Source organism: Cetorhinus maximus, chromosome 14 (genome assembly GCF_964194155.1).
Source record: "Cetorhinus maximus chromosome 14, sCetMax3.hap1.1, whole genome shotgun sequence".
NCBI lineage: Eukaryota > Metazoa > Chordata > Chondrichthyes > Lamniformes > Cetorhinidae > Cetorhinus > Cetorhinus maximus.
Window position 1 is genome coordinate 50,548,912 of NC_135892.1, and position 24,942 is coordinate 50,573,853.

Below are 24,942 nucleotides of genomic sequence, written 5' to 3' on the forward strand. Positions count from 1 at the left end.
AGTGCCAATTGCAAGATAAATTATATCCTCACATGTATGGGTATGCTTGGGAATTGGATTTTTCAATGCAAATTTGCATAATTTATTCAACAAAGCTTTATTCACGACAGGACATGTAAGGTGAAAGAGCTAACTTGCTAAGTACATGAATGATGAAAATGTAATTTGACTGATGAAGCTCTTTTCTTCCACAGGGCAAACAGAATTTGCAGTTTCATGAAGGAAAAGATTTTTGCAATGCTCTCAAACAAATGGTATTATTCCACATTATCTCAACAGAAATGAAAATCGGTGTTGATAGTTCTTATTCAAAGCACTTTAAAAAAGTTTCAAATGTTCACAAGAAAATGGGCAAATGAGCAAGCTTCCTAGAAGCTCACCACAGCAGACACTTTCCTGTCTGTCAGTGCCACAATCATTTTTAAATAGGCATCTCCTCCTCTCAGCCTTGTTCCAACATCTGAACATCAGACAACAGTCCAGAAAAATCCATCGATCAATGATAAGGCAATGGCTTTCCCAGTTATCTACTATCAAACAAAATGGTCTTCCCATTAAAAATCAAGGAAAACTTTCAGTAAATTCTGTCATCAATAATGCTTGACTAAACAAAATATAAGGATACAGATAGAATGTGGATTTGACTGGCTTTAACGTGCTTACACGTCCCCACTTTGGGTTTGATCCTACATACAATGTTCCACCAGAGGCCAAGCAGACTATCTTCTCCTCAGCTTTTGCCAATGCTATTCAGGAACCAGCTACTTGTTGGCTTGTTGCTACTTGTTGTTACAAGTCTAGCTCAGGGTGACTGACATGTTGATTTATTTCTCTCTATGGGAAAACACCCTGCACTTCATTTACCACTGTCCCTGATGATCCAGCTGAGCTTGGAAACTTCCCACCTATGGAATGAGAACCCACCATCCACCAGCCCATTTTGGAAGCACTCTTGCTTCTGACCAAGAAGATTGTACATGCAAGCTACGTTATGGATTTGCATATATAACCTTGGCTTAAACTTCATACTGCACCGAAGGACTACTGCATCGAAAGTGCCATTGTTTGAATGAGATGTTAAACTAAGGTACTGTCTGCATGCTGAGGTGGACTTACAACAAAAATGTCAAATTAAAGTGACAAGGCCAGTTGTTCATTCCATACAAGAGAGTGGGGAAGCACAGAGTGATCTGGGAACAGAATGTTTCATGAACCGTGTGCTAAGCCAGGAATTTGGTGCAAGCGGGATATTTCTATTAAATATTTCTCAAGCTATAATTTAGATTAACAGTTAGAATCTCACTTAAAACATTAAAACTGCAAGCTAGTCGAGATACCTAGTTAATAGAAACCGCCTGGCAGTGACAGTTAACTGTCCATCAACTAAAATTGGTTCTCTGAATAAATCTAAACTATTGTGGCAGGAAGCTGACTTAGCAGCTGTAACTTGAGCGTGCTTCCTAAGTAAGCTCTCTGTATAGACAGTGTTTGCTACTGCACCTAGCGATCTGGGAACAGGGTGTTTCATGAATTAAGTCAGGAATTTGGTACGAATGTTTGTGGGTGGGTGGGTGGTGGGGGTGGAAGGAGGTGCTGCTTTTTATTCTTTTTGTTTTACCCCCAGCATCTGGTGAGAGTTCTTCTTTTGTCTCTAAGCTAGGAGACTGTAACTTGCTATTACTTTAATTTACCAAATTAGTAACTGGTTGACTAATCAAATAAATAAGGTTAAGCAGACATGGCAGAGCAGTGGTGTGTTATGATTGCAACATGTGGGAGTTTGTGGAATGTTTTGCAGTCCTGGGCAACTGTACCTACAGTAAGTGCCTGCAACTTGAACAACTTTGGCTCAGAGTTGCTGAGCTGGATTCCGAGCTGCAGACATTGCACAGCATTAGAAGGGAGGACAGTTACCTGGTTACTTTGTTTTGGGAGGCAGACACACCCTTAGGTTAAGTCCCACTTTGGAGTTGGTCAATGGTCAGGAGGGTGTGGCGGCAAGTCAGGCAGACCTGGGGATCCAGCATGTAGTGATGGAGGAGCTTCAGCCCTTCACTTTAACCAAAGTACCGCATTATCCATGTAGGTACCACGTGGATAAGAACAAGGACTGCATAGTGGATGAACAAATTGACCATGGTGCAGAAGGCCATTCAAGTGCAGGGTGGTAAAGAATGTGGTAGTGATAGGAGACAGTATAGTCAGGGTGATAGATACTGTTCTCTGCAGCCGCATGACCAGGAGTTCCAAAGACTGTATTGCATGTCTGGTGCCAAGGTGAAGGGCATATTGTGGCTGGAGATGAACTTGGAGTGGGAGGGGGTGGATCCAGTTGTCATGGTCCACATAGAAACAAATGACATAGGTAGAACTAGGAATGATGTTCTGCTGAGTGTTTCATGCTGAGGTGTGCACTCTGCTGAGAGTGTTTGAGGAATTAAGACCCAAATTAAAATGCAGAGCCTCAAAGGTAATAATCCCTGGATTGTTACCTGAGCCACATGCCAAGTGGCATAGGGTCAAGCAGGTTAGAGAATTGAACATATGGCTCAAAGGCTGGTGTGGGAAGAAAGGGTTTTGATTCATGGGACACTGGCACCTGTACTCGGGAAAGAGAGAGCTGTTCCATTGGAATGGGCTTCACTTAAACTGGGCTGGGATCAGAGTCCTGGTGAATCGTATAACTAGACTGTGGATAGGGCTTTAAACTAAAAGCATGGGGGATAGGGGGTGGGGGAGGTGGGGAAGAGAGGGTTCAGGTGATTTAGAAATCTAAAGAGAAAAGTTGAGACCGACGGGACAGTCCAGCAATTACAAACAGAGTGCAACAGGAAGGGACAGGGAGTTTAATAGTAATAGGGCATCGGCAAATAAGGTCCATGCAAATAATGGTAATTAGAAAAATTAAAGGCTCTTTATCCGAATGCGCGAACCCACAAAGCATGAAGATAGATGAACTAGTGCTAATGGTACAAATAGAGATATATGGTTTAGATTTAACGCTCATTGCAGAGATATGGGCCAGGATTTTGCCGTCAAAGAGCAGGGGGTAGGGCCCGCTCACCAACGTGTAAAATGAGGTGGGATGACATCGGGTGGAACTCCCGATGTCACCCCGTCTCATTTCAATTTTCAGGCTGGTGGGGGCTCAGCCAAATCAGCTGTGCGCCCGCCAACCTGTCAATGGCCTATTGAGGCCGTTGACAAAGTAATTAACGTAATTAGTGGACCTGCCCGTCCAACCTGAAGGTTGGCGGGCAAGCCGGGAGCCCTGGCGGGCATTGGAAAAAGCATGAAACCTCATCCACGGGCAGGATGAAGTTTCATGTAGGTTTTTAAAAATTTAATAAAAGTGTAACTAAAAGTGATGGACATGTCAGGGGAATTTTATCTTTTTGTTTTTAAAATTTTTTAATGTGGAGCCAATTTCCCTGAGGCAGCATGCGCGAAAGAGCGCACTCTTGGCTCAGGGATTCCCCCCCTGCCCACACAGGGAGCGCATAGCATAGCTTAATTAGCCCGCCCACGTAAAATGGCACGCACCCCCATTCGGGGGCGCTGGTCGGAGGCGTGCTTCCACGCGCCCACTCCTGAACATCCCCCCCGCCAACGGAGGGAAAATTCTGCCCATGGTTACAAGATGACCAAGATTGGGAAATAAATATTCTAGGGTACACACATTTCAACAAGACAGGCAGAATAGAAAAAGAGCAGTAGATAGAATGGTATAGGGTGACATAAGGACAGTAGTGAGAAAGGATCTTGTCTCAGAAGATCAGGAAGCAGAATCAGAATGGATGGAGATTAGGAATAACAAGTGTCAAAAACGCAAGAGGGAGTAGTTTATAGGCTCCCTAACAGTAGTTATACTGCTGGAGAGAGTTAAACAAGAAATCACTGGAGCTTATAGTAAAGGCAATGTAATAATTATAGGGGGCTAATCTTCATAGCTACATCATCATACATACGGACTTCATATAGACTGGAGCAGTCAAATTGACAAAGGTGGGCTGGATAATGAGTTTTAGAATGCCTTTGTGACAGTTTCTTGGAACAATACATTGTGGAACCAATGAGGGGCAAAGCTATCTTAGGTCTAGTGTTGTGCAATGAGGCAGGGTTAATTAATAGTCTCATAGTAAAAGGTCCACTGGGAACTAGTGATATAATACAATTGAATTCCATTTAAGTTTGAAAGTGACTGACTCCAGTTCTAAACTAGAATCTTAAACTTAAACAAAGGCAATTACATAGGTATGAGGCGGGGAGCTGGCTAAGGTTGATTGAGCAAATTGACTAAAAGGCATGGTGATAAATAGTGAGACATTATTTAAAAATTCAAAATGTTCAACAAAAATACATTACATTAAAAAAAACTCAGCAAGGAAGATTCAACCATGTTTACTAAGAGTTAATTAAAATTAAAAGAGGCTTATAATGCTGCAAAGAATAGTAGTAAGCCTGAGGATTGAGAGTGTTTCAGAAACCAGCAAAGGGCCACCAAAAAGTTGATTAAAAGGGAAAAAATAGAATATGACTATAAACTAGCCAGGAAAATAAAAACAGTTTGTAAGAGCTTTTACAAGGATATAAAAAGGAGAGTAGCTAAAGTAATTAGTCCCTTAGAAGCAGAGACAGGAGACATCATCATGGGAAATGAGAAAATGGCAGAGACATTGAACAAATATTTTGATAAAAGCAAAAAACGGCAGATGCTGGAAATCCAAAACAAAAATAAAAATACCTGGAAAAACTCAGCAGGTCTGGCAGCATCTGCGGAGAGGAACACAGTTAACGTTTCAAGTTCGTATGACTCTTCAACAGAACTAAGTAAAAATAGAAGAGAAGTGAAATAATTTCATATTTCACCTCTCTTCTATTTTTACTTAGTTCTTTTGAAGAGTCATATGACTCGAAACATTAACTGTGTTCCTCTCCGCAGATGCTGCCAGACCTGCTGAGTTTTTCCAGGTATTTTTATTTTTGTTTTGAACAAATATTTTGTCTTCTTCAAAGTGGAAGATACAAATTACATACCAGAAATAGAGGGTAACAAGAAGCTAATAAGAGTGTGGAACTTAAGGCAATTCATAATCAGTAGATTAATAACATAGTAATATGTTATTACTATATTATTAACATATTGAAGAAATGTAAGGGACTAAAATCCAACAAATCCCCAGGACCTGATGGCCTACACCCTAGGGTTCTAAAAAAAGGTAGCTGCAGAGATAGTGGATGTGCTAGTTATGATTTTCCAAAATTCCCTATATCCAAGAATGGTCCCAGTGGAGTGCAAGTCAGCAAATGTAACTCTGCTATTGAGGAAAGGAGGAAGTGAGAAAACAGACAACTATAGGCCAATCAGTCTGACATCAGTCATCAGGAAAATGCTGCAATCTATTATTAAGGAAGTCTTAACAAAGCTCCTAGTAAATCATTGTCTGATCAGACAAAGGCAGCATGGTTTTACAAAAGGGGAACCATGTTTGGCAAACTTATCACAAGTTTTTTGAGGATGTAACTAGTAAGGTAGATAAAGAGAACCAGTAGATGTAGTATACTTGGATTTCCAAAAATATTCCTGTATGGTTCTGTTCTTACTGATCTAATTGTATACAAAGTATCTCCACTCTTACAACATCCTCCCAACCTCTTGAACTTACCATTCCTGACTCTGGCCTTATATGCATCTCCCTTCATTTTCCTTTGCCATTGCTGCCCCTAAAAAAAATTCCACCTCTTTATATCTCCCTCCTCCTTTATGGCCCTCTTTAAAACACATCTCTTTGACCAAAGTTTTGGTCACCCTTTCTTCTTTGCTTTAGTTTTCATTTTTGTCTCATTACGCCTCTTTAAAATGGCTTGGGATAAATTGATTATAAGGTGCCATATAAATGCAAGTTGTTGTATATTTTGTCACAGGGACGAGGGGAAAAATGATAGAGTGGGACTTGGCTGTGGATAATTTCCTCAGGCCAAAATCCTGTGACATTCATTGTCTTGGTTTCCCTTGAAGAATGATCAAAAGGCTAAATAGTGGAAGATACTCAGTGCCCATGGATTCATACCCCAGCAACAGTCAGTGCCTGAAAAGAGTTGGGGATTGGATTTTAAAACAAGACTATGTACCTCATAAGTCACATAAGCAGAAGACACAATGGATGTAATAGAATCCACCATTTATTCTACCATTTGTCAAGGTACTATGACTTATTATTGTTTACTGTATACCATGCTTTCTATTTGACTGCTAATTCATAAGGCATTTCTTCACATTGACTTTGTTGTTAATGTTGCAATAATAATAATAAATTATAGAATCTCAGAGCACAGAAGGAGACCATTCAGCCCATCAAGTCTGCACCGACTCTTTCAAGGGGAAATCTTGTTAGGCCTACTTCCTTGCTCTTTCCTCATAGTCCTGCAATTCTTTATTCTTCAACTATTTATCCAATTCCCTTTTGAAGACGACTATTGAAAATCACTATGCCTTTATAGATTCAATATGTCTGTCTGAACAAAGTGATCAGGTAAAATTTGCCAAAGTTTCCACTTCTAATTGTTATCCAGCAATTCCATCTGGAAACATGTGTACAGGTGTTGGGTATAAACAAGAATAGGCTCAGCTATGATGGTCCCTGGTCAAATAGTTTGCTAACACCCACACATGAAGAATGGCGACACAAGTCAGGTACCAAAGACTGCCAAGGTGCCCATGGAATTATATTCCAGCAAGGTGTCAAACCTTCCAGGAGAGGAGGAGTGGGGAAAACTGGTGAACAAAAGGGGGAGAAACTCTAGCTCCACCTTCGCAACAACTTTCCACACAGCAACATAAATGTTGCTCACTCCCGCATTAGCCATTTTTATGTAATTTCTAAAGCAGACGGGCAATTTAAGGGAGAAAGAAATAAAGACTTGGTTTCGTATTGTGCCTTTTGCAACTTCATGAATGTCCCAAAGCATGTTATAGCCAATGAAACACATTTGAAGAATAGTCATGATTAATATGTGGGAAGTAGGACAGCCAATTTGCAGACAGGAAAGCGCCGAGAAACAGCAACACAAAAATGACCAAATTATCTGTTTAAGTGTTTGTTGAAAGATAAATGTTGGTTGGGACGCCAAGAGGACTCAACTACTCTTCTTGAATAGTGCCAGGGGATTTTTTTTTTTACATCCACCTGAGAGGGCAAACTCTCACGTTACTCATTCATTGAAAGATGGCACTGTGAAAGTGTGCCGCACTCCCTAAATGCTGTATTGAATGCCAGTCTAGCATTATGTGCTCAGGTCTTTGGAGTGAGACTTGAACCCACAACCCATTGAGTCAGAAGTGAGGGTGCTCCTACTGAGTCATGGCAAACAGTGGTATGCAATTGAGCCAGTTTTGTCCTGTGAGCTCATATCCACTAAGGAATGGGTTGAGACTGCCCACACTCACTTGAAAAAGAACTCGAACAACCAGAAAGAGACCTCTATCCAATTAGTTTGGGAGGCTTCAAATCAAGGACTAGATGCGAAGGGACAATGTGCTAACCCACTGTACCACCTTTACAATAAATATCAATGTTGGTCCTCATCAAATTACCAGAGGACAACATGTCAGGTGCATAAAATTAAGCCCAGACAATCCATTAGATTAGTTAGATAATGTTAGTCAACTCAATCTCAGGCCTCCTACTTCAAAATTCTACATGTTTTACCCATTATCATGTTATCTTTGTACTGATATTTCCAAGGTCTTTGACAATCAAGCATGTAGCAGACATTTAGGTCAACGATCCTCCATAATCATATCTAGATAAAAATCATTTATTGTGAGGGATTTAAGTACTATATGAATTCTGTTTGACTAAATAGTAGCTAGAAAGAAAACAGGTATCTACACAGATAATCAACAAATGTATAGATCAATCAATATTTGATGAAGGGGAGCCAGTAGATGCAGTGTATTTGGATTTCCAGAAGGCATTTGATAAGGTGCCACTTTAAAGGTTATTGTATAAGGTATGAGCTCATGGTATTGGGGATAATGTATTACAGTGGTTTGAGGACTAGTTAACACACAGAAGACAGAGAGTCAGGATTAATGGGTCTTTTTCAGGTTGGAAAGGCATAAGTAGTAGAATGCCACAAGGATCAGTCCTAGGGCCTCAATTATTTACTATCCATATTAATGACTTGGAGGAGGGGGCAGAGTGTAAGGTATCCAAATTTGCTGATGATACAAAAGTAGATGGGAAGGCATGTTGTGATGAGGACATAAGGAATCTGAAAGGGGATATAGACAGGTTGAGCGAGTGGGCAAAAACTTGGCAGATGGAGTTTAATGTAGGAAAGTGTGAGGTCATGCACTTTTGTAGGAAGACTCAAAAGGCAGACTATTATTTAAATGGAGAGAGACTCTAAAAAATTGCAGCACAGAGAGATCTGGGTGTTCTTGTGCATGAAGCACAAAAAGTTAGTTTGCAGGTGCAGCAAGTAACTAAGAAGGCAAATGGAATTTTGGCCTAAATTGCTAGGGGTTTGGAGTTTAAAAATGGGGAAGTCTTGTTACAACTGTACAGGGTGTTGGTTGGCACAGTTGTGGGCCCCGTATTTAAGAAAGGATATACTGCATTGGAGGCAGTTCAAAAGAGATTCACTAGGCTGATTCCTGGGATGAAGGGGTTGACTTATCAAGAATAGCTAAACAGTTAGGCCTTTAATATTGGGTAGTTGAGGGCTATGGAGGGCTGGCCTGGGGCAGATCAGCCATGATCTTATTGAATGGCGGGGCAGGTTTGGGGGCCAAATGACCTACTCCTGCTCCTATTTCTTAAGTTCTCATCCATGCCTTTGTTACCTCCAGATTTGACTATTCCAATGCTCTCCTGGCTGGCCTGCCAATTTCTATCCTCCATAAACTTAACCATACCTAAAACTCTACTGCTTATATCCTAACTTGTACCAGTCCCATTCACTCAGTCCAACAGAGCCTTGATTTTAAAATTCTCGTCTGTGTGTTCAAATCCTTCCATGGTCTCATTCCTTCTTGTTTCTGTAACCTCCTCCAGCCCTACAACTCTCCAAGAACTCTACATTCCTCCAACGCTGGCCTCTTATGCATCACCCTACTTTCTTCGCCCCATTATTGGTGGTCATGTCTTCAGCTGTTTAGACTCTAAGCTCTGGAATTTGCTCCCCAAACCTCTCCATCTTTCCACCACTAAGGTACTCCTTAAAACCCATCTCTTTGACTGAACTTTTGGTCACTTGTCCTAATGTCTCCCATTTTTGGCTCAGTGTTGACTTTTGTTTGGTTGCACACAGTGATGTATCTAGGCACATTTTACAACATTAAATGTGCTATCTAAATTTCAAGTTGTTTTTGTTGTCATTATCAGCATAAAACATAGTACACATCTGTGTCATTATGTCATTTTATCATTATAAAACATAGTGCACATCTGTGAATGAATAATTACTTTCAGCACAGAGATGACTAAACTGGCAGCCCAGCCCAATGAATTGTTTTTTTTAAATAGTTATCAAAACCATGAAACAAAATCAAACCAACATCCCTGTATATTTCACTCTTAAAACAAAATGACGAATGCAAAATAAAACGTGCCAGCTTAAACTTGAATACTTACCAAAGAATTCTACGGTCAGGGCCAAAATCAGCTTCATAGTACCCATCTCTACAGTCTTTCCCAACCAAGTCATGTGGGTGGGGCTTGAAGGGTTCAACTTTCGTTACTAAAGTAACTAAAACTCTCCCTCTTCCAAAATAGTTTACGACCTGCATCGATAAAAGAACATACAGATCAGAACTTTAATGTTACAAAAGGGAAGGAACACTTAGATAAGCTATGCAAAGGAATCTTGTAAGTTTACATCCTTTTGTTTAAATGTTGCTTTTTATTACTCAGGTTTGCTAAATCTAAAGACATAGAATAACTTAAAATTTTAGCTGGGAAACAGCTCTATTCAGACAAACAGTACTTTCCTGGGGCTAACATGGTACAAAGCTAGTCACATAAACACAGCTGACACATTGGAACGTCTTCCACTCCCTCGCTTCTTGGGGTGGGCAGATTTTAGACTGCTTTTATGGCATTTCTTTCTGCTCTGAATGCTGACACAGCTGCAAAATCAGCACACCAGACTTATTTGAAATTCAATGTTAATTTTGACAGATATGTCGCAAGGTTTAACATTATAAATTGTACAATTTTAGTAAAGTAGAAGCCTCTGCATATACATGCAGGATTATCTATAAAGAGAGCTCACTCATTGTGAATATAATGTGAATAGGTCTAGCTCCTAGATGATTGTGGTTTCGAGTACAAATTAGATTCATTTTTAATACAGTGACAGGATCAAAACAGTTAATCTACAATTCAATCCATACTAAATTAAAAATTGTTTTTTCAAAATTAACCATGAGGAGAATTATTCTAATCAAGTATCAAACACACCAAGAAACAAAGTAAGGCATCAAGAACTGAGAGAGATTTCAGAGTGTACTGAATGAACTACAGAGATGGTGCCCAAAGCTAACTGGAAACTTAGTTAAACTCACTGGGAACAGGAAAGCTAGAATGACAATGATGTACAATTTTAGTAAGTTAGTTATTTCATTTTTAAATTTGTTTATTTATAAATAACTGTCAACATAATAATGATAAAGGCAATATATTTTCCCAATATTAAAATATTAAATCTTGCTTTTCCACAATTAGATTAATTGCAGCAATTTAACAAAGTGTGCTGTGGTAATACTGTATATTGTCATACCAATAATCCATGTGCAATATTGAGTCAAACCTCAATTGCCCATTCAGGGAGTTCCAACTGAATCATCAGCAAAAGACATCCAGTGATATGTGATTTAAAGGTTATTGTACTTAAAAGCAAATGACTTAGCAGTAAATTACCATATTCTACACCATGGAGTAAAGAGTGCTTTCTTGTTGAGAGCTACTTCACTTATGTTCTTTACTGAAAATTGATTTAAGAGGAAACAGTTCACACCACCTTTGGAACGTTGCTACACAGAAACAGGATTTACTTTTTGCGTTAAAACATTAGCCTTTCATTCCCATTGATGTATTCATTCTGTTTTTAATAGCTTTAAAAGGATTTCACAAGAAATAGGAGGTATTTTCACAGAAAGCTTAAAACTTCTTGTCTATGTATTGTAATGTTATACCCGTATGGAAGGAAATGTTCTATTATTATCTGTGCTGTGTTCCCCAGGAATGCTACCAGCTGATCTTCCTTCACACTTATACCGGAAACGCATACCACGTTGCTTGGGCTGCTCAACAATTTCGACATAAGGTTCACCTAAAAATAAAGAAAGATAATTGCAGCAACATGGAATTGCAAGTACACTACAACACATCAATCATACCAATAGAAAGACAAGTTAGAGATAAGGTATTTCCTACAATATAGAGAAGTCTCTTACCTTGAAGGGGAAGCCTTGACATAGCAGGCAGGTGACCTCGCACTGTAAAGACAGGATTCCAGAAATTATTATTGCTTATTATCTATTATAAAGGAATAAAAGAGAAACATATCTCCCTACTTAAGAATGGCAAGAAGTTTCCAATATGCCAGGATTAGAACTAGATTTTCTAAAGGATGACAATATATTTTTATATAAGCAAATTAATAAAGTGTGATTAAGGAAGGTATTGAAGATCTAAACTGATCGTTGGTGTTGCCCTCCGATGAGGTCACCATGAAACCATTCAAGTTTAAAATTAAATGTCACTTGAGTTACACCCACAACAAATGGTAGGTGTGCACTCAAATAGAAGTGATGCAGGTCCTGCTAAGTGTACCCACTAAAAACAAAAATAATCTCTTTCAGGCTTTTTCCTTTTCCTTTTATTTATAGAAATTATCCTCTATACATTATAAATACAGCTTTGTAGGTTTTCTGTCACAAACCATTTGTTATGTGTGTCAAAACAGTTGAAATCAAACTATTGAATATTATCCAATTATGGTAGTGCTTATTTTGAATACTCAATAATTCCTCTGATTTCACAAAAATAACTGGTTGGGACAGCCATGGTTATGCCTGGCTTCTGCAAAATTTCACCAGCACAATTTTTTAAATCACACAAGTCATAGTTAGAGAAAGCTAATTTGTGTAGGTCAGCCAAGAAAACATAGTGGCTTACACTTCTATACAGGACTGTAATTGTCTGTTCAGTTCGATCACCAACATATAAAGAATAAAATAGCAAACAATGTTAAAACTTATGAAATTAGGCCAAATATTAGGGTACACAATGAGATGCAGTAGTTTAAACAGAAATAAAGCTACCAAGTAATTTTAGACTATAGGTCCAACTCCCTTAGTAGTATATTCTGGTATCCTGTGTATGGTATTCAGATCACATGCTTAACTATGGGCATTTTTATATTAAGTTTTACTTTTAAAAAGTGACAGGCTGTTGAAAGTAATGTATGCATTTGGTTTAATTTGATACTTTTTACAGTTTTACTGAGGAACTGGTAATGATTGATGATAACCAATACAGTTACCCAATTTAAATTAAATGTTGGTGCAGGTACCAGTGGTTTGACATTGTGGCCAGCGGAAACAATGGTCTTTATGCAGATTAGTAACCATGGCCAATAAGTCTAGGAATCAGACACATAAACAAGGACAAATGACAGAAACAAAAATCAAGTCACTAGTTAGACGTATGACGTCAATAGTCATCAATTTAACTCTGCGGGCTAAGTTGAAAATGTCTTTTAAGCCTCAAGCGCCAGTCACAGTACTCTCTCTGTGTATTTAACATAAAATTCCTAAACTAAAAGTACTATTTGTTTAATGTCTCGCTGAGTTTTTTAAGACAAACAATAACATTGGAAATCAGTAACTGTACTGGAGTATCAATGTGCAGAGCAATTGGATCTCATTCTCACCCACACTGCTGTGAGAAACTAAAAGGCCTTTCCAATCTTATCACAGAGAGGAAAATAGGGCATCAAATCACCCATTGCTTCAGCGCCTACACCTGATTACCTCTATGTAGCCATGGAAGATCACGTGTCTGGAGTAACTGGATGTAAACAGATGGATTTTGTTTAACTCTTAAAATAAGCGACCTAGCTGAACAGACAATTACAGTCCTGAATAGAAGAGCAAGCTACTATGTTTTCTTGACTGGTCTACACAAATTAACTTTCTCTAACTATGACTAGTGCGATCTAAAAATAATTAATAACCATCTTCAGCTGCTTCATCAATGGCCTTCCTTCCATCATCACGTCAGAAGTGGGGATGTTCACTGATGATTGCACAATGTTCAGCACCATTTGCGATTCCTCAGATACTGAAGCAGTCCATGTCCAAACGCAGCAAGACCTGGACAATATCCAGGCTTGGGCTGACAAGTGGCAAATAACATTTGTGCCACACAAGTGTCAGGCAATGATCATCTCCAACAAGGGAGAATCTAACCATCAACCCTTGACTTTCAATGGCATTACCATTGCTGAATCCCCCACTATCAACATCCTGGGGGTTACCACTGACCAGAAACTTAACTAGACTAGCCACATAAATACTGTGGCTACAAGAGCAGGTCAGAGGCTAGAAATCCTGTGGCGAGTAACTCACCTCCTGACTCCCCAAAGCCTGTCTGCCATCAACAAGGCACAAGTCAGGAGTGTGGTGTAATACTCTTCATTTACCTTCAACAACACTCAAGAAGCTTGACACCATCCAAGACAAAGCAACCTGCTTGATTGGCACCACATTCACAAACATTCATTCCCTCTACCACCGACGCACATTAGCAGTGGTCTGTACCATCTACAAGATGCACTGCAGGAATTCACTAAGGCTCCTTAGAGAGCACCTTCCAAACCCATGACCACTACCATCTAGAAGGACAAGGGCAGCAGACACATGGGAACACCACCACCTGGAAGTTCCTCTCCAAGTCACTCACCATCCTGATTTGGAAATATATCGCTGTTTCTTCACTGTCGCTGGGTCAAAGTCCTGGAACTCCCTCCCTAACAGCACTGTGGGTGTACCTACACCACATGGACTGCAGTGGTTCAAGAAGGCAGTTCACCACCACCTTCCCAAAGGCAATTATGAATGGGCAATAAATGCTGGCCCAGCTAGTGAAGCCCACATCCCATGAACGAATAAATAAATTAAATCAATGGCTGCCTTCCAACTTCCACACTCATTATGGAAACGGCACAGTCCGCACTATAGCCTTTGCAAATCTGCTGCCAATACAACTCCAAATCGGCTGATAGCCACTTTCAGTGTCGATTGAGCTACTTCAATATTACAAAGTGCCCCATTTTGAGGAGTTGGCTAGAAAATAACATCCCCTTAGTTTGACGAGGCTGCTTTTAGCAAACTGCCCTGTCCTCCAGCGTTCCCCGCTCATCAACTACAATCCTGTAACTTTAAATGTTAGGCACTAGGGACCACTTCCAATCCAGCTAATATTTTCAGTTACAACATTAACTTCTTTGGGGGGGGGGGGGGAGGGTTTACATTCCAGCGGGCCGGTCTAGCAATAAAATTCCACATATATCACGCCCGTGCCTATTGGGTCGCCCTTCATTCTTCAGATAAAGATACACCCGCTTCCCCCCTAGTTTAAACTGGTAAACTTAAGGGAAGTTTCTGGTCGTTTTGTTCTCATCATCGCCCACGATAGTTTCATCAAGTCTCTCGTTTGTAGTTTCATCAGACATTTTATGAAGAGACAGTAACTCAGATGCCTTTCAAACACATTTTACTTTCATTAGATACTTCCTCATTGAGTTACGCCGTGAGGCAACAGCTTCGTCCGAACACGGCCTATATACACTTTCCCCTCACTCTCTCAACTGCCGAAGAAATATGGGGCAGTTGTCGGTCTACGGGAGTAACATTATGAATAAAGTGCTCGACGCACAAGTTTATCATTTTAAAATGCAGGTAACGTGTCTTCAACTTAATTTCCACCTACTGTTTATGATATTAAAAGACAACAATGACATTCTGGGGCCAAATTTGTCCTAGGTCTGGCTTCCCCCCATCTCTCCCACTCCCGCCACTTCACTATGATCACTGAAAACTTCCACAAACACTTGCCACTCTCTCAAACAGATGCGAGAGCGGAAGTCAGAGCAGAAAACAAACTGACGGAAACAGTCTGATCTCGAAAAATATATATATATTTTTTGAATGATTAATTCGGAATTGATGATAAACACAAACTCATCTTCTGAAATGGTCCAGTTTTTAAAGACACGATTTTCCTTTATTTTTTTGAATAAGGCACGATTTATTCACCAGCAACATAACTTATCGAATGGTTATTTCCACTTAAAGAAGTTTAAAAGTAAAACTGCTCCCCAGACCCCCGTCCGCCAGTAATACAAAAGCCAAATACTGCCTATTCTGGAAATCTAAAATAATATTTTTATTCCGCCAATAATACAAGTGTTTTTCCAGCACATTTCAGATTATTTTCATCAGCTTAAACACACATCTACCATAATGTTTGATTACTAAATCAGCTTACCGTCCATGGCAGTTTACCTCGCTCCCCTTTTATAGCCCACAGAATTATTCCGATATGTAACTATGCTGTCCTCACTCTTAAACGTACTGGTTGCAAGGTTAGGAGAGGCACTGTGAGATTGTAATGAAGCTCAGCGGGGAAATTCCCCTCCGCCTCCTCAGAAACTCGCTGACGTTCCTACCGCATTGCAAATCTCAACTTCACTGGTTGTCACGCTGTGTCCAATGAAGAATGAGAACGTCTCTTCGCCCCATGATTCTGTACAGTTCACATATCAATGAACTCCTATTACTAAGTTCCACAAGGCAGGCATTGCTGAGATACACGTGATTTTCCACAGTGATTGGAATTGAAAGAGAAGTGATTCAAAGTGAGGAGACGTTCAGCTAGAGAGAGGAACATGAGTGGTGGATGGGGATTAGAAAGTGCTGGAAATACTCAACATATCTGGCAGCATTGGTCGGGAGGGAGAACAAGAGTTAACATTTCAGCCCGATGGCCTTTCTGATGATGCTGCCTGACCTGCTGAGTATTTACAACATTGTTTTTATTTCAGATTTTCAGCATCCACAGTATTTTGCTGTCGTAGCAGTGGTGGATGGGAACGGCTTGGGCCATCGTTCAAATAAACACTGGAGGGTGTGGACATTATTCTGGTGAGGAATGGATATATACAGTGGTGGTACGTTCATGTTGAAAAGCAGACAATTGGGATTGGAGAACCTGGCATTTTCAAAGTGGCAGAAAACAGGAGAGTCATGGATGTAGTTGGAGGTGGTTGGGGAAGGGGGTTAAAGATTATAGCCAATATAAAAGGAGATAGTTTTAGTAGGACAGGAGGAGGCTAAAATATTAGCCTATTAGGAGAGTTCTATTGTACATGGGAGTGAGGGGTGTGCGTAGTGGGGTAGGGAAAGATGAAAACATGGCTGTGAAACTAGACAGTTTTTAGGAGCTGGAGGCAGTGGAGAAGAAAGATTTCTGGAAGAGTTAAGATTGCTGGAAGGCTGGGAAAAAGCAGCTTATTGTGCTATAATGGAGTCATGATCTACATAGAGAGGGAAGTAATCAGAGTCGCCATTCTGGTGGGTGCATTTTCCACTTTAGTTATTCCAGTTTCTCTTCAGTTCCTTTGCCCTCAGCTACCGCTCACTGAATAAAATATGTAACTGCTTCAGATGGTCTCATTGTCACTATTAATCATCTGTTTTCATTTGAAGGTCATTAGTGTTCAACATCAACAGGAAACTCAACATATTGAATCTGCTTATTTGAGTTTCTGTCAAATCTCCCAAATTCTTGCCATGTATCATCCCCAGGCTCCACTACTGGAAATGTTCCCTCAAAGACAGTGAAGTGAACTTTCCTTTCCTTTTGTGACATATTGTAACCCAGAACACTGGGTATATCATGCATGTGTTCTCCAAAGAAACAACTAAACTAAAAGGAAACGTGTTCCCCCTCACAGTCAACTGCCATTTTGAGTCGACCATGTGTGCCTTTTTGATGAGAAAAAGCAGCAAACAAGAATTCCATGGAGTGACTTCTGGGTCAATCCTGGATTCTAATAACAAAGTACCTGAACATACAAATACAGTCTATTGTGTATGTGGCTTGTATTGAGATTTCCTGGCCTGTATATCCTTGGTTAACATTTAGAACTGCGCTGAATTGATTTGCAAGCAACTTGTTTGAACACAATTCCAAGCTTTCTCATCAATCTACTGACTACAGCAGTCTGTTATGTGCCAGTGTTCTCTGCATAATTTAGTAATGTACCCTGCTGAACATTTTTGATATTTATAAGCATGCAACAAATATAAACTGAACTTTATTCAACTATTTTAACAAATTACCAGGCATTAAATATATTGCTCTCCACAGGCACAACCACCATTTTGGATAATGAAGACATTTCAGCCCAAGATCTTCAACAATAGAACATTTTGTAAAGAAATGATGAGACCCTTGCTTCATATTTATTGCAGTGGTGTATCGTACTGAGTAGAGGGACCAGCATTACCCTTTACTCAGGCATTTACATAGATTTGTACTTGTAAATGATGCCTTTGAGCAGCTTGGCAAAGTCCCTGAATGCCCTTTCTGTCCTGAAAGAGAAGACTAAATTTATTGACACCGTAATAGGGGGAGTACTTCCCACACATGTGCAGATGCTGTCAGTGACATCATAATCGGCGACATTCTGCCAGGCTGGGTCAGGAAATTGGTTCTCTTATTCTTTAAAGATAAAATAAAAAGTGAATGTGGCATCATTGGGAGTTATATGAGTGCAGTGGAATTATAGTTAAAAGTAAATAATGAAGTAAGAAAGCTATTTAAAAATCATAAATTAATCTTTGAATGAATCCAGGTTGATCTTGGAACTGCACTTACAAAGAGAGATCTCAACTCCACCTCCGACTTTCAATTTATAATCTTTTAATGAGTTGGTAAAAAAAAAATTAAAAAATACTGTATTCAAAATATGTTTTTTAAAAAAAAATTCAGCACCCAATGTGTGGTTCAAAACCACAACACTGGGATTAGGAGCCCCATTATCTACCAAGTAAGCTAGCCAGGCTATATAGGAATTGCCTGCACACCACCTTTCCAACTTGTTCACCAACTTTATAAAGCTTTGCACACTCCACAATTAGACAAATTAACTATTTGCCGTTAGATATCTTTATGTACCAGTTCGGTGTTTGGAAAGCAGTGAAAGCAGTTATTATATCTTTCACCCTAAATGTCAAATCCAGAACTCAGCGAATTTCAGAGATAACATGGTCATGTAGTTGTGCTAAGGTGGGGAGAAGCAATTTTCCATCAGAATACCCAAGAAATCAGAAGAAAAACATGTTTAAAACCTGACAGTTGACATTCCATTTACATGATTAAAGCTGCAGTGTTAAAACTGGCCCAAGTCCAAAACATCATGCACTCACCATCTTGGCGGGAGAAACTAAGCATGAACCAGCAGTCATAGTATAGGGCAATTTCTCACATGCAACTGTTCTTGTTGCCTGGTCAGTTGGTGCTGGAGTTTCAGTGGAAAGGGAAAGAGATAGTCTGCCATCATGTGATTAGTTGGCAGTCAGAGATTTAGATGCATGCTGAGTTCAAATCATTAGAGGCATGTGGTTGACTCTGGTATTCCTGGGTTGCTGACTTAACCCTAGTGTCATTATGCTACTGCTTGTGCCTATGTTGCTTCCTATGTACATATAGTAAGGAAATAAGGAGCCAGAGGGTAAAGGAGTGCCATTTGCCAGGAATTGAAAGTAAAGCACAGCAGGCACTTTTAGCAGTGCTCCTTCCACTATGTTTATTTTGAAGTGCAAAAATTATTTTCTATATTGAGATTTTTTAATTAAAAATTTTGTTTTATATCTAGTAAAAAACAGTAAGCTGACAGTTGTAAGTTTTATTTTAAAATTCTAATCTTTGGAGAATCACAATTGTTAGGATTCTCCACAGAATCTTAGTCTGGAAGTATGGGATATCAATATCAATAGCACTTGGGGCTCTCTCACAAGGTGTTCAAAACTACTATTAGAAGGTGCCAGTTAAATGGACAGTTTGTAATGTGGTAGATGAGTTCAATCTGCAAATTTATCAGATGCCCAATTTGGTTGGCTATTGACTCCTAACCACGTGGAAAATTGCTTCCTGCAGTCCCTACCTCTCTGTTTTGAGTTGTTAATCCAAAAGTACAGAGTAATGCTTATGTTGATCACACCTAGCTCTACCTCACCATGACCTCTCTCGACCCCTCCACCGTCTATAAGTTGTCACATTGCTTGTACACCTAGTACTGGACAAGCAGAAATTTCTTCCAATTAAATACTGGGAAGACCGAAGCCATTGTCTTTGGTCCCTGTTACAAACACCTCTTACCCGGCAATTGTCTGAGGCTGAACCAGACTGTTCACAACCTTGGTGTCATGTTTGAGTTTCCAACCACGTATCTGCACCATCACTAAGACTACCTCTTTCCATCTCCATAACATTGCCCAACTCTGCTCTGCCTCAGCTCATCTGCTGCTGGAACACTAATCCATACCTTTGTTATCTTTAGACTTAACTATTCTAACGCACTGCTGGTGGGCCTCCTACATGCAGCTGTTCGTGTCTTAACTGGCACAAAATCCCATTCACCCATCACCTATGCTCATTGATCTACGCTGGCTCCCAGTTAAATAAATTCTCAGTTTTGAAATCCTCGTCTTGTTTTCAAATCCCTCCATGCTCTCATTGCTTCCTATCTGTAATCTCCTCCAGCCTCACAACTATTTGAGATATCTGCTTCGCATAATTCTGATCTCTAGAACATCCCCAATTGTAATAGCTTCGCCATTAGTAGCCATGCTTTCAGCTGCCTCAGGTATTCCCTCCCTAAACCTGTCTGCCTCTTTACCGCACTTTCCATCTTAAATCCTCTCCTTAAAGCCTACCTCTTTGGCTTAGCTTTTGGTCATCTACCCTAATATCTCCTTATTTGGCTCGGCATCATACTTTGTCTTCTAATATGAAGCAACTTGGCATGCTTTATTATGCTAAAGGTGCTATATTAATACACGTTGTTGTTGCTGTTCAGGTTTGAGCCAATTAATGTTTGGGTATTTCAATGACCAGTCGACATAACTCTATGGATTTTTCATTCTATAATTGCCTATTTTATTCTAAATAATTTCTTTAAAATATCCAACAAATGCCCTTAAAAGGCAGTGCTGCTGTTTGCAATTCAATTCATGTTGTCAAGCAGACTAAGTTGCATGGTGTAATATCAGCAGTCGATGAAAATAATGCATAATAAGTCACAAGTTAGCACTTGGGTGTTAAATAAGAATTTAAACATCCAAGTACAGCCTAAGTATCTTTAACAACAGTTCTACCTCTTACGTTTCAGAGCTAGTTGCAAGTATTAGTTTTGGATTTTTAAAAATAGATAGTTTTAATATTTTGCTTAATTCTATTTCCTGTCTAGAACTTCCTACTGTGTAAATAGTAAAAAAAGTTCAGTGTCAGTAATGTTCAGGCCAATCAGAGATACCTCAATGAGAAGTAAGAGCACCAGAGCCGAGCAGAGATAATGAGCAAAAGAGACTAATCTACAGCTGCTCAGTTAGCATCTGTGGAGACTAGTTCATGGTTCAGTTAGGCCCTTTCTCTGAACTGAAAATTAATCGCAAGAGAATCAAAAAATGCTGAAGGGAAACAAGCACAAAAATAAAGTATTGTTGACATTCCCCGTGATCTGCTTAACAGAAGAACAAGGGATGGTTAGATGACTGAGAAGAACTTAAATGGTTTTGAAGTAAAGAAATTTCACACATTAGAAGGAAAAGACATGTTTTTAACCAAAGCAACACACAACTTGCTGTTATAAGAGCAAAATACTTTGGATGCTGGAAACCTGAAATAAAAACTGAAAATGTTGTAAATACTCAGCAGGACTGACCTCAGCAGGTGCAATAGAGACCAAGAAACTTGGAGAATGGAATAGACTCCCTACAGGAAGTGTAAGCAAGGTAGCTGTGGGAGCCTGTGTGTTTATAGTGGATACTGGTTGATATTCTGTTCCTAGAAATGGAGATGGGGAAGTTGAGGAAGGGGAGGGAAGAGACAGAGATTCTCTCAGTTTCTCCATACCTATTTCAGCAGTTCTGATCATGAGACCTTCCATACATGTGCTTCTGATAGGCTTTCCTTTTTCCTCAACAAAGGATTAATACCACAAGGGTCCTCGACCATGTCCGTTTCATTTTCTACACTCCTGCTCTCAAGAACACAAGAGATAGGAGCAGGAGTATACCATACGACCCATTCAGCCTGTTCCACCATTCAATAAGAACTTTGCTGATCTTGGCCTTTACTCCACTTTCCTGGCTGCTCCCCATATCCCTTGATTTCCTGAGACATCAAATATTTGTCCATCCTAACCTTAAATATAGTCAACGTTGGAGCATCCACAATCCTCTGAGATAGGGAATTCCAAATTCCATAAGCCATAAAAGTTAGTATGCAGGTACAGCATGTAATCAAAAAGATTAATGGAATGCTATCCTTTATTATGAGAGGAATTGAACATAAAATTAAGGATGTTATGCTTCAGTTATACAGGGCATTGGTGAGACCTCATCTTGAACATTGCACGCAGTTTTGGTCCCATTATTTAAGGAAGGATGTAAATGTGTTGGAGGCAGTTCAGAGGAAGTTTACTCGATGATATCTGGAATGAGCAAGTTGTCTTATGAAGAAAGGTTGGACAGGCTGGGCTTGTTTCCATTGGAGTTTAGAAAAGTGAGGGGTGACTTGAAGCATTAAAAAGATCCTGAGTGGTCTTGACCAGGCGGATGTGGAAAGGATGTTTCCTCTTGTGAGTGAGTCCAGAACTAGGGGGCACTGTTTTAATATTAGGGGTCGCTCTTATAGGACAGAGATGAGAAATTTTTTCTCTAAGAGGGCTGTGTAACTTTGGAACTCTCTGCCTCAGAAGGCGGGTCACTGAATATTTTTAAGGCTGAGGTAGATAGATTCTTCTTAGGTAAGGGAATCAAAAGTTATTGGGGGGTAGATGGGAATGTGGAACTCGATAAACAAACAGATCAGCCATGATCTTATTGAATAGCAGAGCAGGCTCGAGGGGCCAAATGGCCTACTTCTGCTCCTGTTTTGTATGTTCATATGTTTCAGTGAGATCACCTTTCATTTTTCTAAACTACAGATAATACAGGGCCAATGTACTCAGCATCCCATCATAGGATAACTTTCTCATCCCAGAGATAAATCTGGTGAACCTTTGTTGTACTCCTCCACTGCAATTATATCCTTCCTTGAATATGGAGACCAAAACTGCATACAGTACTTCAGGTATGGTCTCACCAAAGCCCTGCACAATTGTAGCAAGATTTCCTTATTCTTGTACTCCAATTCCCTTGTGATAAAGGCCAAAATGTCATTTGCCTTCCTAATTGATTGCTATACCTGCATGCTAACTTTCTGAATTCCTTGTGTGAGTACACCCAAGTCCCTCCACACACCAAGATTTACAAGTTTCATCCCTTTTTAAAAAATAATTTGCTTTTCTATTTTTACATCCAAAGTGATTAACTGCACACTTCCTCACATTATAATCCACCTGCCACCTTGTTGCCCATCAGTTAACCTGTCTATATCTTTTTTGCAGCCTCTTTGTGTTTTCCTCATAGCTTACATTTCCACCTAGTTTTGTATTCTCAGTAAATTTAGATGCATTACTCTGTGTCTTTTTGTCTAAGTTATTAATATAGATTGTAAATAGCCAAGGCCCCAGTACTGATCCTTGCAGCACTCCACTAGTCACAGCTTACCAACTTGAGAATGATCCATTTATGCCTACTATTTGCTTCCTGCCTGTTAACTAATCCTCCATCCATGTTAATATATTATCTCCAACTCCATGAGCCACCATCTTGCCTGTTATCCCCATGTATGACACCTTGGCAAATGCCTTTTGGAAATCCAGATATACCCTTTATCTACTCTCCACGTTACATCCTCGAAAAACTAATAAATTTGGCAACCACTATTTCCCTTTCATAAAACCATGTTGACTTTGTCTGATCATACTATGAGTTTCTAAACGCATTGTTAAGGTTCCCTTAATAATAGATTTCAACACTTTGCTGACAACTAATGTCAGACTAACTGGCCTGTAGTTCCGTTTTCTTTCTTCCTTGTTTTTTTAAATAGCAGTATCATATTTGCTAACTTCCAATCTGCTGGGACCATCCCAGAATCTATTTTCTGAATTTTGGAAAATCATAGCCAGAGCATCCATTATCTCTGCAGCTATCTCTTTTTGAACCCTAGGATGTAGGCCATCAGATCCTGGGGATTTGTCCCAATTTAGACCCTTAAGTTTCTCCAGTACTTTTTCTCTGCTGATATTAATTTCCATAATTTCTTTACTCTTGTTACCACCTAAGTTACCCTCTATTTCTGATACGTAATTTGTTTCTTCTACTGTGAAGACGGACATCAAATATTTATTCAATGCCTCTGCCATTTCCTTGTTCCCCATAATAATTGCTCTTGTCTCGGTTTCTAAATTCCAATGTTTACTTTAGCTAATCTCTTCCTTTTTATACACTTGTAAATCTGCTTACAATCTGCTTTTATATTCCTGACTATTTTGCTCTCATTTTATTTTTTCCCTATTTATCAACTTTTTGGTGGTCCTTTGCTGGTTTCTAAAACACTCCAACCCTCAGACTTGCTATTATTTTTGCAACTTGATAAGGCCCTTTAAGCCAATGTTATCCTTAACTTCCTGAGTAAGCCACAGATGGATTTTTCTTGCTGAGTTTTTGTTTTTCAGTTGGATGTATTTTTGTTGAATATTTTGAATTGTTTCCTTAAATGTTTCCCACTGTTCATTTACCTCCATATCTTTTAATCTATTTACCCAATTAACCTCAGCCAGTTCTCCCCTCAAACCTATGTAACTGGCTTTGTTCAATTTTAAGATTCTTGTTTGTGACTAGAGTATGTCGCTTTAAAACTTAACATGGAATGGAATGATATTATGATTACTATTTCCCAGTGGATCTTTTACTGTGACATTACTAATTAACCCTGCTTCATTACACCATGCATATTTTGAAATAGTTTTATCCCTAGTTGGTTCCACAAAGTATTGTTCCAGGAAACTGTTGCAAAAACATTCTACAAACTCATCTTCTAGACCACCCTCACCCTTACCAATTTGATTGGTCTGGTCAGTGCGAAGATTAAAGTTCCCACAAGTATTGCATTGCCTTTGTTATGCGCTCCAATACTTTCTTGTTTGGTTATACTGTTGGACAGAGCAATACAGTTAAGGGGTCTACCACCACTACTCCCACCAATGTTTTCTTACCCTTGATATTCCTAATTTCCATCCTTACTGATTCTACTTCAAATAGTCATCTGGTAGTACAGAACTTGGGCAATTGGACAACATTTGCTAAATGATCTTCAGTGTGCTAAGAATTACGCTGACAACCAATTTAAGACTGTCAGTTGATCTCTACAGTGTGACAAATTTGCATGTACTGGAAGCTACATATATTAATACACAGGGCCCTGTTCTTTGCAGGTAGAAAGACCATGTACACACATTGCACCTGTTTCAGCTAAACAACATAAGTGACAGTCATTCGCTGGTTCATTCCTCAGGGCAATGCTTTGACCAAAGCATTGTCAAGCTGCCTGGTTTAAATTTCAAACAATGCTTGGCAGTTCACTATAAGTCACCATCAACCGGTGCATTCTCCATGCCAATACCTCTACCAATCAGCATTGATAGTCCCACTCCATTGACCTTTCCCCATATTTGTGCAAGCTTTTTTTCCTT

General features: G+C 39.5%; 1 protein-coding gene across 4 annotated transcripts in view; it reads right to left on the reverse strand.

Annotated features, from left to right (window-relative positions):
* The window catches only part of rel (v-rel avian reticuloendotheliosis viral oncogene homolog), a 60,978-nt gene extending 45,222 nt beyond the window's left edge, over positions 1-15,756 (reverse strand). The window contains exons 1-4 of one of the 4 annotated variants that reach the window (XM_078556914.1): positions 15,564-15,756; positions 11,465-11,506; positions 11,204-11,340; positions 9,642-9,790 (exon numbers count right to left, since the gene is read on the reverse strand). In XM_078556914.1, coding sequence (XP_078413040.1) covers positions 9,642-9,790; positions 11,204-11,340; positions 11,465-11,506; positions 15,564-15,570 — 335 coding nt within the window. In that variant the 5' untranslated portion in view covers positions 15,571-15,756. Of the gene's footprint in view, positions 1-9,641; positions 9,791-11,203; positions 11,341-11,464; positions 11,507-12,555; positions 12,697-13,716; positions 13,755-15,005; positions 15,113-15,563 lie in introns of those variants that run through there. The other 3 variants (XM_078556912.1, XM_078556913.1, XM_078556915.1) reach the window with 3 other exon arrangements.
* Between the last annotated feature and the right edge of the window lie 9,186 nt (positions 15,757-24,942).